Source organism: Vipera ursinii (genome assembly GCF_947247035.1).
Source record: "Vipera ursinii genome assembly, chromosome: 2".
Lineage (NCBI taxonomy): Eukaryota > Metazoa > Chordata > Lepidosauria > Squamata > Viperidae > Vipera > Vipera ursinii.
This window is the reverse complement of record NC_139513.1, coordinates 184,672,300-184,690,655: the sequence shown is the minus strand read 5'-3', so window position 1 is coordinate 184,690,655 and position 18,356 is coordinate 184,672,300. Positions and strand designations below refer to the sequence as shown.

Here is an 18,356-nt window from a genome sequence, read left to right as displayed (position 1 = left end):
TGCAAAGGGTCTTCTGTTCAAACAGGAGGTTGGGCTATAAGACCTCCAAAGTTTTATAGTTAAAACTGTTATGCTATGTTATTCTTAGACCCTTCTCTCTTCCCAGTCATATGAACCAGATGAAGCTTATTAAGAAATAAAGAATTTCAGAAGCCAAATTTTGTATATTTTCCTAGTTAATTTATAAAATTAACAATACTTTTCTATAATAGATGCAGTACAAAGAATATTATGAGTATTCTGTCCTCTTTTTTTTCCAAACTTCAAAAAATATACATTGGCTTTCCTTCTGGATCTGGAATTGGAGAAGCTATTTTTACATTTCTAACCTGATTCTACCTATGCATGAGAGAATACTTGAGGAAATGAGTCATTTCTTTAGTATAGAGAGACAGGGACAATGAGAATAAAAACAGAAGGTAGCAGCTCTTTGCAAACTCTCTTGAAGAGAGAATTTTATGAAATTAAATCTGCTTAGGGGGTGGGAATGACATCTTTGCAATTTGTTTTTTGTTTGAGACAGCTATCTCAGGATTTATCTTAGGGTGAATCTACCTGTTTGGGTTCTTGAAATATTTATCCATAAATACATATTTTACAGATGCACTGATTATGTTAACTAGTTTGGGTAATAAAATGTCTTCAAGAAAACAAGCAGGCTCAGAGAGCACCAAGGATCCCTAATTTCAACCCTGAGCTACATTTGTACCACGTATGGGCATCAAACACTTCATACAGCATGAAAATGGGAATTCTAGCACTAATTATGTTACCTAGTTTGGGTAATGAAATGTCTGCAAAAAAACAAGCAAGTCCAGAGAGTACTGTGAGATTTAAAAACCCAAAATTTGATACTCACAACTCAAAGACAAGTCTGGTTAACAAAACAAAGATTTATTGAAAAGAAATTGAAAATAATAAAGAAAATAATAAAGAAAGAAAGCGTTTTCAAACGCGGCCTCTTAGACCCTTCCCATTGGATTGGGTTCTAAGAGCAAGTTTCAAAGCAAGTATTTATACTTTTTTTTCTCGATACATGCCCCCCCCTTAAGAAACTTAAGTTAGTCTTTGAAGTCATTTACATTTCTAAAAGATCCTCTTTGAACTTTTACATCCAAAAGACTTATTGTAACAACTTCCTTACATCCGTCACTACACTATCTTGTTTTACTCACCTTCTTGAGGTGATTATCCTTTTTAACATTTCAAAAGAACTTTGTTGATTACCATGTGTGAATTCTCTGTCTAAGTAGGAAATACTGTAGATAGCCCCACATCTTAGTGTTACATTTTATACAATTCATTGGTGTTACATTTGGTACCATTTATAAAAGAATAACTTTTATTTATTTTCCTTTAATTCCACCCCTTTTCTCTTCTACCTGAATTATTCTTTTATACTTTTAGGAATTCATCATTCCCTAATTTTTCTTCAAATTCCTGTGGAAGCAAGTTATTATATTCTGAATCTTCTTTCCCCAACCCTTGTTTTCCTACCTTCATTATTAACATTGTTTCTTTTTTCCCATTTTCAACTGAAGATGTTATTAAGGTCATACTTTTCATTGTTCGTCTTATTAGTATTTGTATGAGAGGAATCAAACATAGTAAAAACATAATAGCCAAGAATCCTAGTATTGCAAATTTTGCTAGTTCTTTCCAATTTGCAAACCACCCTCCAAACCAATTATTTACCCCATCTAAGGTCAACCCCTTCCAGGTTTGAACTGGGACATGAGCTAATTTTATCATTTTGTCTGTAATTTCCTTTACTACCATACCACTTTCATCTACTTCAATGCAGCAATTGCTCAGATTAAATTTTCCACACACACCTCCTTCTTGAGCTAATAAGTAGTCTAAGGCTAACCGATTCTGCATAATGTAAGTTTGAGACTTTACACTTTCCTTAGCTAAATGCGTTAGAGTACTTACAGTGTCATTTGTAATTATTTCAAGCACTGCTTGTAGCCTAATTACCCTATTTAGAATATAGATGGGCTCTCTGGCACCTAAAGTGCCATCTTCCGCCCATGTAGCTGGTCCATAATAGTTGATGATCTTCTCTGGAGTCCAATCATCATCTTTCCAGATTCCAATTTTCATATTGCTTGGTTGTATGGCTCTTTTCTTTCGGACTTTATCTGATAAATCATCTATATGTTAGTCCCAGCCATTGTTTTTGTTCAATGGGAAGGAGGAAAAAACTTGGCTTTATTATTCCTAAGATACAAGATCCATACCACCCCTTGGGTAGATACCCATAGGCATATTTTCCACATATCCAATACATACCTTCCGGGGCTACCCAGTCCAGGGTGTCGTTTTCAGAATCTTTTAAATAAGCCATCTCAGTTATTTCACTTAATGTCTCTTTCTTTGATATTCCACTTCCTCCCCACCAACTGTCATTGTTCCATACAGCCAAGCAAATCATGTCTCCTACTGCTACTGTCCTATTCTTTCTTTGCCTCTCATAACATATTTTCCCTACTAAATTTGTGGTTAATGCCCATGTTCCCTCTTTTCCTTTTGTGAACTCGAGAGTTTTATTTTTCCACATTTCCACCACAATGTCATGTTTTTAATTCTTGAGCCTCCCATGGTCATTGTTCTCCCATATTTGTTCCTCCACAAACAAAACAATTTCTTACTGTTAGAGTTTTAGCAATTTCTTCAGCCAATTGTGCAAACATATTCACTGTTTTCTTAGGAAATTCAGGTAATTCTAATTTTTCGAATTCCTGATAATATGACCAAAAGATACTCTTGCGTATTGGTTTTATTTTAGTTGTTTCTATTTTTAATACTAGCCACCCCCACGGGTCTTTTCCGGTTCCATCTATTCCTATTCCAAAGTCCTTATATTGAATTCCTTTTTCTAATGACTGATTTATATGTATACACATTGGGTTACATTTTCCTTGAGTGCAATCAGTCCTGGTACTTCTGATACTAATATTCACTTCCTTTGGACCTATACTTCTCTCATTTGGGACCGTAGTAGTATACCAATAATCATAGCTTGGAGTAAAGGCAACAGGTACTACACTTGATAAGTGCACTTTGTGAAATAAATACTTCCTTTCTTTTATATAATTTCTTTCCCACTCTAAGTTTTCACATCTCACCCCAAACGAGTTATCAGATCCTTGTCCATTATTAATAGCTTGGCAAGCATCAAAGCACACCCCCATACTAATTCAGCCCCTGGTTTCATTATGGGCTATGTAACCTCGTCTGATTTGACTTAATGAGAACATCTGAATTGCACCTACCCCTCCCTTATAAGCATACACCCACATTTTTGCAGTTACTGGTCCTATTGCTTTTGGGTCATAACATTCTACTCCTATGTTGGTGTGACAACGCTTATATTATATTGTGTGTCATTTTGAATGCAGTCTGTTAAGTTAGTTTGTAAACATTCAGGAATCATTGTTTTCTCAATTTTCCCTTCCCTTTTTGTCATTTTTACACATTGCGTACATGGTTCTAGTGGTTGGACAGGTTTTAAGAGTATAATAAGAAGAACTCCCAAGTACCACCCAGTAACATTCCAATACATCCTCTATGCTCTTAATATCACACTCTATCTTACACCCCGTACATAAAATGCAATCAATATAATAGGAGCAACAACAACATCCACAAAGGCACTTACAAAACCAGCACCTCCTGGAGATATGAAGATATTGGATTTTTCTCAATCTTGGCTTTTCTCTGGGAGTGGAAGCATAAAAAAATGCAATGTTTAGTCCTTATGTCTCTTTTACCCCTCCTTCTGTCAAGAGTCCGTTAGGTCCTCCGAAGCTTTAACTTCAGTGGATCTCCTTGGTGAGATTCCACCTTCCACCTCTCTGGGGCTGGCACGGGCCCTTTCACTCAGGAGTAATGAGTCCAACCTCTTTCAGCTGTCCGGATGGCTGTTTCAGTAGTTAACAAGACGATGTAAGGTCCCTCCCAAGTTGGAGTTAGTTTTTCATCTTTCCAGGGTTTTATCAACACCCACTGCCCTGCTTTGTATCGGTGTACTGCAAAGTCCAAGGGTGGAGTTTGAGCAAGAATGCCTTTCTGTCGCAAGAGAGAAAAACATCTGGACAGCTTAAGTACATATTCTATTATTTTATCTTTCAGTTCAACTCGTGGCAATCCCTCCCTCCCCATATAAGGTACTCCAAACATGAGTTCAAATGATGACAATCCAATATCTTTACATGGTTGTGTTCGTATCCTTAATAAGGCCAAGGGGAGGCATTTATTCCAGGGTAAATTTGTTTCCTCCATTAATTTAATCAAAGTTTGTTTTAATTTTTGATTAGCATGTTCAGAAATCCCAGAACTACTGGGGTGCCAAGCTGTGTGATAATCCCATTTAATTCCTACGGCCTCATTAATTAATTTTACTACCCTTGCCATAAAATGCATCCCCTGGTCACTGTCTATTACTTCAAGAAGACCATACCTGAGTATTATGTTTTCTAACAATATTCTACCCGTGGTGCTAGCATTTGTATTCACACATGGAAAAGCTTCTACCCATCGAGTTAAATGATCCACTATGACAAGCAAAAACCTTATTTTTCCTGCTTTTGGTAATTCAGTATAGTCAATTTGAATTTTCTGAAAAGGTGGTATTGCCAACTCCCTTCCCTGTTCCAAACAAGGACAGGATTGTAATTCCCCCAATTCTCCCAGATATCACCTTCCATCAATGTGTCCTGCACACAGACACAAAAACATTAAAAAAAAAACCTCCACAAAAAAATTAGAGTAATTTCTAAAACTCAAAGATTTCCAAAAAAAATTGTCCAACGATTACTGTATCCTCTTTCCAAAAAAAAATTTACAAGCCGAAACTGCAAGAGTGGGCATTACATTTCACACCCACCCCCCCTTCCTCAGACCAGAATTCTAAGCAGAAAAAAATGGTTAAAATGACCAGCCCCCCCTCTCTCTCTCTCTTTCTCTCTCTCTCTCTCTCTCCAGGGGAGGGGGGGAAGAGAAAGAGACAGGAGTAAAAGAAATTTTACAGAAATCTCACCACTAAATTTTCTTGCTGTCCTTCACATGCATTTTCCATAAATTCTTACACACATTGTCCATGAAACTTGTCTCATTGGTTTTTTTTTTACTTTTACAACAATAAAATCTGCAATTTACTATTCTTTTCACACCAGGGACTGGTGGGGGTGAGTGATGTTTGAAGGCTAACACACACATTTACATATCAGCAAATTAACTCATTCACTTCCATTCTGACTGCTTGCATAAACAATTTCACATACAAAAATTTCATTTCATACTTTCTCCAGACAAACCATACATTGTTAAATAAGGCCTTTTTGTTTGGTGTTATCAGAGAGGATTTTGACCCTCTTCCAAGTCTTGGAAATAACACAGAACAACACAGACAGACATATATACACAGATACTATTAAAACAACATTTATTTAGACATATGGCTTGTCTTACAAGAGGTGAGAAAAATCATGAGGTGATTCCAACCGAACATGGTTTCTATAGGGCCCTTTAACCATCTCCTATTTTTCTCACCATTCCAAGTCCAAGCTTAATGTTCCAAATGTCCAAATATATATATAACAAAACAAAACACACATATCAATTTGGGGTTTTAGGCCAAAACAGGTCTCCCCTTTTAATTAAAAGGGGGGAAACATTTATGGTTACCTCCAATTTATCCCACCAATTTCAAAAGACAGTGGGGAAAGACTAAAAGGAATTTTGAACCTAGGGTCTTTTGCAGGTGTAAAGGGGGAGGGGAAAAGTAGCACCCTCCTCACCTCACCTTTGACAAAGGGAATTGAATAGTCCAAAGAGCTAGATTAAAAGAAAAAGATAGAAGAAAAACTTGCTTTTATTTCTTTGAATTTTCTTTTCTTTAGGTTTACAACAACAACAACTACAACAATTGCCCATCTTCTTTGAGAGTTTCCCTGATTATGGTTCCCTGAGGTTCTCGATCTTATGGCCACTCAAAATTTTCAACACCAGTTCGCTTCCCTTCAGGCTGTCCTTTCCCCTTGCAGGTTAAGGAAATGCAACCTTTCAGGTCCGCACTCGCTTTGGACTTACCAGTGTTCCCAGAACACAGCCCATCACACTCACACAGCCATTATCGCAGAAACCTCCCACAGTCGCTCTCCTGACCACCCAGGTACAATTGCGTGCTTCCCTCCTTCGGGGCAAAAGTTTCTTACCTGGGCCAGTGCACTGGGTTGCCTGGTCCTGGGCCTCAGTTATTGACTCTCTTCCTTTTTCCTGTTCTTTGATTTTGTAGACCAGAATTGTTAATTTAGTTTGGCTCGGAGCCTGCAATGGGAAGCTAGATCTCAGACAACTCCAGGCAGTTGAAATCAACAGGCGCGCCCCTGGACTTTACTGAGAACAGCTCGCCCCAAGAGGCTCTTTCAAGCCCCACGTTTGGTCGCCAAGATTGTGAGATTTAAAAACCCAAAATTTGATACTCACAACTCAAAGACAAGTCTGGTTAACAAAACAAAGATTTATTGAAAAGAAATTGAAAATAATAAAGAAAATAATAAAGAAAGAAAGCATTTTCAAACGCAGCCTCTTAGACCCTTCCCATTGGATTGGGTTCTAAGAGCAAGTTTCAAAGCAAGTATTTATACTTTTTTTTCTCGATACATGCCCCCCCCTTAAGAAACTTAAGTTAGTCTTTGAAGTCATTTACATTTCTAAAAGATCCTCTTTGAACTTTTACATCCAAAAGACTTATTGTAACAACTTCCTTACATCCGTCACTACACTATCTTGTTTTACTCACCTTCTTGAGGTGATTATCCTTTTTAACATTGACTTCCGGTGGCTGCGCGGCGCCGGAGACAGCCTTCCCGGGCTGCCTGCGGCTCAGCTGTGTGTTTTTTTGCCCGAAACAGCGCCGATCAGCTGTTCGGGTGAATTTGAAGCCCCCTCCTCGGGAGAAGAGGAGGGGGTGAGGCCCCAGGTAGGGGTCGAGTTCTCCGGGGCCGCCTGAGCTTGGAGCTTGGGCGGCTGAAGGATTGAACTCCCCCGAAGCCTGGGTTGCTCCCAGCTGGCCAGCGTCTCTGCTCCGGATTTCTTGGAGCAGAGCCAGGCGTCTGCGACCACCCCTGCCTGAAGAAAGGACTATGGATTAAAGGAGCAGGCAGAGCGGTACAAGAGGAAAAGGTGAAGAGGATTATTTTATTATACTCTCGAGCTTGATTGACTTTTTAAACTTTAAGTGAAAGTGCGTCACAATTGAAAAGTAAAAGATGGCGGCTAAACCTCCCCCTAAAACTCTTCGGAGTGGTGGATCTTCTCCGGTGCAACAATCATCATTACAGGCGTTGCACCCTCCTGATGTACTGACACCGAAGGACTTACGAGATGCTCTTGAAAAACATGCCCAGGTACTTTTGGAATCAATTAATCAATCAATGGGTGATAAATTTGCACAGATGGAGGAGAAATTGGAGAAACTGGAGGAGAGAATGGAAGAGAGGATGGAACAGAAGTTCAGCGTGATGAAGGTAGACATTTTGTCTTCAGTGCATAAAGTGGCGGAATGTGTGGAAGATTTAGATGAAAAAGTGGATGATTTGACCCAAAAGAATGCAATATTAGAAGTAAAAGTACGGGAGAATGAAAATTTAAGAGACAAAATGGAAAGGGAGTTAAGCCTTGCCCAATATTACCAGATGCAGTTTGCTGTTAGAATCAGAGGTTTAAAAGAGAATATTAAGGAAGATTTAAAGCAGCTGGTTTCTGAGGCTCTCGAAGTGGTATTGAACCAGCCAGCATCTGAAATAAGAGCAGCTATGGATAAAGTGTTCCGTGTGAATTCATGGATTGCCAGACAGAGAAAGTTGCCTAGAGATGTGGTGGTTTACTTTGCAAAAAGAGAAATTAGAGATGAAGTTATACAAGCTGCCTATGATGCTAAAGTTGTGATTGCTGATCAAGAAGTCTTGGTTTTAAAAGAAATCCCTCCAAAGATTTTAAGGAGAAGGAAGGACTTTACATTTCTTGTGCAAGAGCTCAAGCAACGAGATATAAGGTTCAGATGGGAGATTCCAGACGGGCTGATGGTGATGTATGAAGGTAAAAGGTATCGGTTGATTACTGTGAAGCAAGCGCGTGATTTCTACAATAATGTTTTAAAAGCAACCCCATTAACACTTCTGGAAGCTGCAAAGGGATCTGGAGAAGGAGAACATCAAGAGGATGAAACAGAGGAAAATGGTGCTGGAGGAGATCAAGCTATAACTTCTTTGGAAGATCCTAGAGAGCAAAGGGTAACGCGTGCTGCTTTAAAACGAGCAAAGAAAATAAAAGAACAAGACCAGCAAAAGTCTTCAGAATCTTCACAACGTACTCATAGCCAAGCAGTGGGAGGAGCACGGCCTAAAGAAGATAGTCCTATCAAAGCTGTGCTCCAAGAGCTTTGGGAGGATATGCATGGCAACTAAATTCTTAACCTGGAACGTTAATGGACTAAATTCACCACAGAAGAGGAAGAAAGTTTTTCAATATTTAAAACAATTTAAGATAGATGTTATATGTTTGCAAGAAACGCATATTAGAGTTTTGGATCAAAAGTATTTATCGAACTCGAGGTTGGGTACGCAATTTGTTGCTTCTGCAGAGAACAAGAAAAATGGAGTGGTTGTTTATGTTAAAAGTGCCTTAACAGCAGACTTAATTGAAGCAGATAAGCATGGAAGATATGTTATGATTGAGCTGCTGTTAGAAGGTAAAAAGACGCTTTTAGTTGGATTATATGCACCTAATCAACAACAAGCTGACTTTTTTAGTTTACTTCACACAAAGCTTACCCAGTTGGATTATAAATCTTTTATTTTTATGGGGGACTGGAATGGTGTTTTGGATGTACAGTTGGACAAGGCTGGAGTTTTCAAGCGCATTCCAAGTCATGCTAGATTGCCTAAATCTTTTTTTGAAATGAAGGATGACCTGGAATTGCGAGATATTTGGCGTGAGAGACATTTGCAGGAGAAGGATTATACTTTTTATTCTGATAGACATCAATCTTTTTCGAGGATTGATTTTATTTTGCTGACTAATGATTTTTTTTGAGGACTAAAAAGGTGAAGATTTGTGCAAGAACTATCTCTGATCACAGTCCAGTTTGGTTAGAGATTGATAAGGAGAAAAGAGACAGGCGCTCGTGGCGCGTAAATGAGAATTTGTTTAGAAATCAGAGAAATGTGGAAGAATGCAAACAGCGGATGAAGGATTTTTTTGAGATTAACATGAATAAGGGTACCTCTATGGATATGGTTTGGGATGCTAGCAAGTCCTATATGAGAGGGGTGTTGATATATATGAATAATAAACATAGACGTGCAGTGGAAACTAGAAGGAAAGAACTGGAGAATGAAATAAAGGAAAAAGAAAAGGCTTTGATTTTGAACTCAGAGGATGTGAAGACCAAGGAGGCTATTAGACTGTTAAGAGGACAATTTGATAAATTAATGGCTGATCAAGTGGCGACCAATCTGCGGTTTGCTAGGCATAATACTTTTTGCAACGCTAATAAACCAGGCAGATGGTTAGCTTATAGATTGAGGAAAAAACAAAGGGCTTCTAATATAGATAAGATTGAGTATAAAGGAAGGGTTGTGTTTCAACAGAACCTTATTAAGGATGCTTTTGTGGACTTCTATTCGAAATTATATGCTAAAGAGGAAATTAATGAAAAAGATATTGATATATATTTGGAGAATGCTAGCATCCCGGTTCTTACGCAAGTACAAAAAGAGGGGATTAATCAACTGATTACAGAAGAAGAAATTTTCACAGCAATTAAGGAATTGAAGGTGGATAAAGCAGCAGGTACGGATGGCTTGACTGCGGCCTGTTACAAAAATTTACAATTAGAGATGATAAAACCGTTAAAGGAACTGTTCCAGACAATCCAGAGGGGGGGAAAGGTGCCACCGTCTTGGAGAACAGCTTTTATTTCTTTGATTCCGAAGGAAGACCAAGATGCTACTCAAGTTAAAAATTATAGACCGATATCGCTTTTAAATACGGATTACAAGATATTTGCTAAGGTTTTGGCTAATAGACTGATGAGGGTTCTGCAACAGGTGATTCATGGGGATCAAACGGGGTTTATTAGTGGTAGGCAAATGAAAAATAATGTGAGGCATATAGTTGATGTGTTAGAGTTTTTGGAAAGGAACAACCAGATCGCTGCGGTGCTAATTTTTTTAGATGCTGAAAAAGCTTTTGATCAATTGAATTGGAAATTTTTGTTGAAAGTTTTAGACAAAATGGATTTTGGGGAAAATTTTTTACAACCGATTAGGGCATTATATCAAAAACAAACTGCCCGAATTATAGTTAATAATAGCTTGACAGAAGCATGTAATATTGAGAAGGGCACAAGGCAAGGGTGTCCGTTATCGCCCTTGTTATTTGTGTTAACATTAGAGATATTATTGGTTAAAATTCGGAATTCGGAAAAAATTAAGGGGATACAAATTGGAGATCAGGACTACAGATTGAGAGCATTCGCAGACGATCTGGTTGTTACAGTGACCCAGCCAGAGAACTCTGTTGTGGACCTGATGGAGATAATAACACAATATGGGAAGGTTTCTGGATTTAAAGTTAATACACAGAAAACCAAAATTTTGGCCAGAAATATGACAGCTTCGCAAAAGGCTCTCTTAGAAGGATTAACTGGATTTGAGATTGTTAAAAGGGTTAAATATTTGGGGGTGATTTTGTCGCCCTCTAATACAAAGCTATATAAAAATAATTATGAAAAACTATGGGGGAAAATTCAAAAAGAATTGGAGAGTTGGCAAAAATTGCAATTGTCTTTGTTGGGACGGATTGCAGCAGTAAAAATGAATGTCCTGCCTAAATTTTTATTTTTATTTCAAATGATACCGATTCTTAAGAAAGATTCTAATTTGGAGGAATGGCAGCGAGGTATCAATAAATTTGTGTGGGCAGGGAAAAAGCCACGAGTCAAACTTAAGATTATGCAGGATACTCGTGAGAGAGGTGGCCTTAAATTGCCTAATTTTAAATTATATTATGAAGCTGCTGCATTAGTAGGAATAAGTGATTGGATTAATTTGACGCAAGGGAGGTTATTAAATCTTGAGGGCCATGATTTGTTGTTTGGCTGGCATGCATATTTGTTGTATGATAAGAAGGTAGACAACGTGTTTAGGGTGCATATTTTAAGACAGGCATTGCTGAGAGTTTGGAAGAAGTATAGACATAAGTTATGTTGCAAGATACCATTGTGGGCAATTCCAAAACACGCAATAGAAAATATACATGCTGGCTTCAAACATGATGTGACTACGTACAAGGAGATCCTTAGCTTGGAAAGAAATGTTTGGTGTTTGAAATCATATAGCCTCTTGCGAGAAGAGAAGGTTGTTCAAAATTGGTTTCAATATACTCAGTTACGGGCCAGGTGGAAAGAAGACCAGAAAAATGGATTTACAATGACTGATGAAAATTTGATAAAGCAAATTAGAAATCAGGGACCAGCACATATCAAACGGATATATCTTGCATTGATAGAGATTGACTCAGAAACAGAGCTTGTTAAGGATTGTATGATAAAATGGGCCCAAAACATCCAGGAAGTTATCACAATGGACACGTGGGAAAAGATTTGGGTGAGGAACGTAAAATTTACTCAAGCTCAAAATTTAAGAGAGAACTTTTACAAAATGTTTTATAGATGGCATTTAGATCCTAAAAAGCTTGCAAGTATGTATCCGAATTATCAGCCTAAATGTTGGAGGTGCGGTGATGAAGATGCAACATATTTTCACATATGGTGGACATGTAAGAAGGTTAAGGCTTTTTGGATAAAAGTCTGGTGGAATATGCAGAAGATTTTTAAACAGAGGATAAAGTTTTGTCCGCAACTTTTTTTGTTGGGAATAATTGCAGACGCTACAGTTGTGGACACCAAGTTGATGTTGAACTTAATTACGGCAGCAAGACTTTTGATAGGCCAATATTGGAAGAAAGAGGAACTGCCGACCATAGAAGAGTGGACTTTAAAGGTTTCCGACCTGGCAGAGATGGCGAAGATTTCGGCCTATTTGAAAGATCACTCGCAAGAACGCTATATTATGGAATGGAGAAAATGGATTGAGTTTATCCAGAACAAGTATAGGGTTAAGAAGTTTTATGTAGCATTTGAATAAGTCTTCTTTCGTTTTTTTTTCTTTTCTTATTTTAGTTTCTTTTTATACATATTCAATATTACTAAGGCTTGTTTTATCCTATATAAGCTAGAGAGTGATGGATTTTAGAGTTTATAGTTGTTAGTATATGATTGTTTATGATTGCTTTTTATATATATACCTTGTATTTAGCTCTGGGAAGTCGGGGGGGAGGGGGGGAGGTAGGGGGGGAGGAGGGAGGGGGAAGGGGGGATTTTTAAAGGAAAATTGTATCTTAAAACTTTTCAATAAAAAAAAAATTTCAAAAGAACTTTGTTGATTACCATGTGTGAATTTTCTGTCTAAGCAGGAAATACTGTAGATAGCCCCACATCTTAGTGTTACATTTTATACAATTCATTGGTGTTACATTTGGTACCATTGATAAAAGAATAACTTTTATTTATTTTCCTTTAATTCCAAGGATCCCTCAAATATATATTTCTCACCAGCACCACAGAGAAGGACCGAGCTTAAAGGAAACTTAAATGGAATGTAATTAATGTAACTGAACTGGTGAATAGTGATATCAATTTGAGTTAGCTGGAGTTAGCTGTAGGCCTTCTGTAGAAATTAGAACATGTAGAAAATTTTGTCTGTTAGAGAACTTGGTGCATCTCCAGTTTTATAACAATAGTTTGTTAGGCTTTTCCATTATATGAACAGACGGCAAGAGTTCTGATTCTTCTTGTTCTTCATTTGCAGGCTTGTGGTTGCCATTGGTGGGCTCCTCCTTCTCTGTGCCATTGTTTCTGTTTGTGTGAGATGCTACTGCCTTAATTGCCATCCAGGAGAAGATGTTAGTCCTCAACCATATGAGGTTACAGTTATAGCTTTTGATCATGACAATACCCTTCAAAGCACCATCACCTGTGAGTGAAATTACAATTTATTCATCCTGAAGGTTGAAAACAATTGTGCCACTCAGAAGTCTTGCCAAAACAATATACAGAACTTCCCAAATTTTTGAGACAAGTGGGCACCTTTGAAATCCTGAGCGATGTCACGAGTATTTTCAATTAAATGTTTCCTGGGGCTGGCAATTTAGATAATGACTGCCATTGGCATGACAAGTAATAAAATATCTATTTTTATGAGTATGACTAAAAACAAAACCTTTTCAAATAATCAAGGTAAAAAATATATTTCAGAGAAAATAAATTAATAACCTAATAAAAATGATATTAGAAGCTAACATTTTTATAATAATAAATAATAAATAGAAGGCTAGAAGAAGCACTTCTGTTGGGTGCCATTAGCAACTATCTGCAAAGACCCTGGAGCTTGTACAAATACATTGGGATCCAAAGTTGACATTCTAGCATTGTTAAATTCATCTGAATCATTACTCTACCATTTAAGTTCTATTGAACAACCTCTCTGCCCTTCGGTCATGAATAAACATTACATATAAAGCATTGAAAAGGACAAGACTTTTAAATCAAACTGTTGAATTGAATCTCAGTCCCAGTCAGAAGTACTGAATAAGCACTTTTGAATTACTTTGGTAAGATTCAAAGCACATGAAGAGCTTCAAGTAGCTTAGTAGAATCTCAAACCTCATTTTATCTTTTGAAAACCTACCAAGAAGATGAGGCAGTGCTACCTTAACAGAATCAATGTAGGAAGAAACTTTGGAGATCTTCTAGTCCAACTCCCTGCTCAAGCTGGAGATCCTATACCATTTCAGACAAATAGCTGTCCAATCTCTTCTTAAAACCTCTAGTGATGGAGAACTCACAACATTTGAAGGCAAGCCATTCCACTGATTAATTGTTCTTACTGCCAGGAAATTTCTCTTTAGTTCTAAGTTGGATCTGTCCTTGATACGTTTCCATCCATTACTTCTTGTCCTATCTTTGGGTGCTTTGTGGAATAAGTTGACCCCTCCTTCCTTGTTATAGCCCTTCAAATATTGGAAGACTACTATCTTGTCATGTCTAGTCCTTCCCTTTGTTAGACTAGACATTCCCAGTGCCTACAAGTATTCATCATATGTTTTAGCCTACAATCCCCTAATCATCTTTGTTCTCTTCTCTGCACTTTCTAGAGTCTCAACATGTTTTTTTCCCCAGAAATAGATGTTGTATTTCAAGTGAAACCTTACAAAAGCAATATAAGGCAATACTAACCACGTCCTCTTGATATTATCCCTCTATTGATGCAGCCTAGGACTGCATTGGCTTTTTTAGCAGTTGCAGCACACTGCTGACTCATGCTTAAGTGGTTGTCCACTAGGACTCCTAGATCCTTATGTTACAGTTAATGCTTTTGACCCAGGTACCACCTGTTCTATATCTGTGCACATCATTTTTCTTGCCTAAGTACTTACTTTTTTCACCACTGAATTGCATTGTGTTGGATAGAGCTCAATGTTCAAGTCTGTCAAGATTCTTCTGAATCTTGGCTATTTCCCTGAGCTTGGTGTTGTCTGCAAATTTGATGAGATCCCGTTCTATCCCTTCATCTAATTTTTTTATGAAGATATTGAAAAATACTGGGCCTAAGTTATTTCTAACTATCTCTGTGCAAAACCCAAATCTCATCTTCCGCTGGATTCTGCCATTCCCAAGGGGGAGAGGAAACAAGCAAGGGGCTTTATTGCTTTCAGTTCCTTCATTAAATATAATCTTTTGTTTATTACACCTCTCTGTATCCATTACAATGTAAACCAAATTGCTTTCTTACTAGGCATTCTCTCTGAACTTACCGGGCAACTAGAAAAGGGGGTGGGGGGAAGAATTACAACTCTCTGGGATCTGGTATTGATGTCAGGCTGATTCACCTGTAGTTTCCTAGATCCATTTTTCCATTTTTTGAAGATTGAAACCACATCAGCTCTTTTCCAGGCCTTTGATAATCCCCCAGTGCTGCAGAATCTTTGAAAGATATGGTTCAGTGGTTCCAAAATAACTTCTGCCAGCTGCTCCAGAATGCTGGGATATACTGGTGATTTAAACTTGTATACAGTTCATAGATGTTGTCTTATCATTTTTTGCCTATTTTATCTTGCATTCCATAATCAATCTTTTATGGTACTATTTTTGTTAGATTGGAATATTTTTTTCTTTTGTGTAAAGAGAGGCACAAAAAGTGAATTAAACAGTTGTGCATTCTTCCTGCTGCCCATTAACTCCTTGCCATCTTCTCCCATTACCACACTGAGCATTTCCTTGACTATTTTTTTACATGTTGAAAGAAACGTTTTAAAATTATTTTTGACATTTGTTGCAAAACCTAATTTGCAATAGTGGCAAATATCTGTAGCTTGCATGTAGGATGATGATCAAGGGTCATTCTCTGAGCTTGTGGGTTTGGTTTTCCAAATGTTTCATTAACGGGCTAGGTAATATCTTCAGCCATGTTTAGGGGATATCAGTGCCAGTGTTCTTCAGGTGTGGATGTGTTAACTGAGGGTCTGTGATGGGTGTTGTGATGGGTCAGATGTGAATAATCAGTGAGATGCTTGTGATGGGGAAATTACATCAGGTCAGGGTCATTGGGAGATGAACTTCTAGGGGGTTGCGTAGGTTGGTGTAGGGTTGGTGCTGTCTCTGGTTGGCTGTGCAGTTGATTTAGATTCTGAGGGGTTTGTAGGCTGGTTGTAGGTCAATGTATCTGTTGATGGAATTGCTTGTGGAATGCCAAGCTTTGATGAAACTCACGAGAATGGTGGGTGGTAGCATGGCTGATGATTTTAGAGATTCTTCAATCGAACTGCTGTTGTTTGGTATTGGTGTGGGTAAAGATTAAGGATTTGGCATCATAGCATTTAACTGATCCTGGTTTTTAACTGATGTTTGTCCCATGTTGCAAATGTTATAGTTGATTTTGTAGATTACATTATTTCTTTCATCCTTCTGTATCTTGCCTTTGGTTCTGGATAATTCTGGTGGAGTGTGGGCTGTGTATTTGTGGGCTTTTGCTATTTCTAGGGTTTGGAAAATTCTGGCTTTCATTTCTGACACCCCTTTTGGGTATGGTAGGGTTAGATTTTGGTGTGGTGGTCAGCTATGTGTGTAGTGTGGTTTGGGTGCTGTGTCTCAGAATATGAAGATTTTTGGATAGCCATTATGGAGAAAGACACAAGCAGCTATTTCTTTTCTTCTTTTCTTAGTGTTGTCGTTGCTGCAGTGTATCCTGGCCCTTCTGAAGAGGGTCTGGACACAGCTTCTTTTGTCTTCAGTGGGATGGTTGCTTTCAAAGCTGAAGATCTGGTCCTTGTGTGTATGTTTGGGGTACTATTATGCCCCTGTCAGAGCCTGAATCTGCTGAGGAAAATGAGCTGGAACTGTAGTGGACAGAGGTCGAGGGAGAGGTGTCTGTGGCTTCAGAGGAATGTGGGGAACAGCAGACTGAGGCAGGCCAGTGCCTTTCAGGATTGGGACAGGATGAACATGAAAGACAGAGCTAAGGTAAGGAGCAAGGGCCGCCCCCTCTTGATCCTAAAGCACAGAGAGTGGAGAGAAGGAGGGAACAATGCAGGCAGGCTCAACTACTCGTGAAGAAAGTGCTTCACCCCTCCCCACAAGGCACACCTGGAGACTATCAAAACCCATTCTTATTTCATTTCTATCTATCCCCTCTGACCCAAAATCAAATCTCACCCTTCCCTGGGTTCTGCCATAATCCCAAGGGGGAGGGGGATGTGCCCATGGTTTATTGCCTCTGCTTCCTCTGTCTGCTACAATGTAACTTTTTGCTTTGGTTTATTGCCTCTGTATCCGCTACAATGTAACAATTTGCTTTCTGCGTTATCTCTCTCTGAACTTTATCTCCCTAAAGTGTTAGCTAGAACAAGGGAGGAAATAAGGAATGTAACCTCAGTGCCTGGTTTATTTCTATGCTCTTAGAGGAATGTGTGAAGAAGCCACCGACCATCACTGCGTGAACTGGAGATGGGCCAATGGTATCTCCCTTTTTCCCACGATGGACCTAACACCTGGGGATTGGCCATCCCATACCGGCCAGGCAGACTATGGAGTGGGCTCTTGCTTGGGGATTCTTTAGTCTATTGCTCTGCATGGAAAATCTCATATGCTGTCTATTATGTTTGCTATCAACTACTCTTAATAAAAGTTCCTGTTGGGAGACTTCTGGGTGGCAAGGCTCCGTCGATGGCGGTCATTTTTGACCGTCAGCCCCGCTGTTCCATTTAAACTGTGAAAACAGCAATGATCAGCTGTTTCACGGTTTGGGAATCCCCCCTTTGGGAGAAGAAGGGGGTGAGTATTCAGGTAGAGGGAGAGCTCCCCTAGACCCCCAGAACTTAATCTGGGGGTTGAAGGGTGAGAGCTCCCTCGGAGCCTGAATTAACTCCGGACTCGGGGACTCTTCTGTTTCAAGGCTTTGAAACAGAACAGGACGCTGCAACCATCCCTGCTTTCAACATTGTATTTTGGATTACTTGGACGCAGGCAGAGCTGAGCGGGAAAATACAGAAACAGCAAGTATATGATCTTTAACTCCGGTTTAACTTAAAAGAAAGGGAGGAAGATGGCACCGGAATAACTTCTGAGAGAAAGCGTGAAGAACAAAAGAATATGGAAAATAAAATAAAAGCAAGGGGGAAGACAGAAAGTGGATTTTTAAAAGTTGTAAAAGACTTTGTTTAAAACATCTGAAGTTGGCTTAAAAGTGATTTAAAAGATTTGGCTATTTGACAGTGAAGCAACAAAGTTGCAATTAGTGTGGAAAAGTGAAAGTAAGAAATGAAAGCTAATTGGGTGTTAAAATGGCTTCCAAACCACCTAGATTTCCCGTCTCTAAAAGCACAGGGGCATCACCAGTTCAACAGTCTGGACTTCAATCACTGATGCCATCCCCTGCAGCATCTGCACCCACATTAACATTGAAAGATTTACAAGATGCTCTAAAACTTCAATCTGAGCAAATATCTGAGCTCATTAATGAGAAAAATAAAGAAATACAAGAGGATATTTTGATGGCATTTCAGGGACTGACAGTCTGTATTGAGAACCTGGATGATCGTGTGGAAAAAGTTAATCAAAATAATTTGATATTGGAAGCTAAAGTAAGTGAAGCTGAGAATAAAATGGAAAAAAGCGATGATGAGATGGTGATGATACAATATAGAGACATGGAGTTTGCTTTGAAGAT

At 38.6% G+C, this 18,356-nt stretch overlaps 1 protein-coding gene and 1 long non-coding RNA gene across 2 annotated transcripts in view; one reads left to right on the top strand and one right to left on the bottom strand.

Annotated features, from left to right (window-relative positions):
• The window catches only part of LOC310635498, an 838,887-nt gene that overhangs the window by 575,659 nt on the left and 244,872 nt on the right, over positions 1-18,356 (bottom strand). The gene's annotated exons all lie outside the window — the stretch shown is intronic.
• TMEM52B (transmembrane protein 52B) overlaps positions 1-18,356 on the top strand; it is a gene marked incomplete at both ends in the record, with an annotated part of 88,649 nt that overhangs the window by 51,293 nt on the left and 19,000 nt on the right. The window contains one exon of the mRNA XM_083354500.1: positions 12,942-13,108. Within this exon, the coding sequence (XP_083210626.1) occupies positions 12,942-13,108 (167 nt within the window). The remainder of the gene's footprint in view (positions 1-12,941; positions 13,109-18,356) is intronic.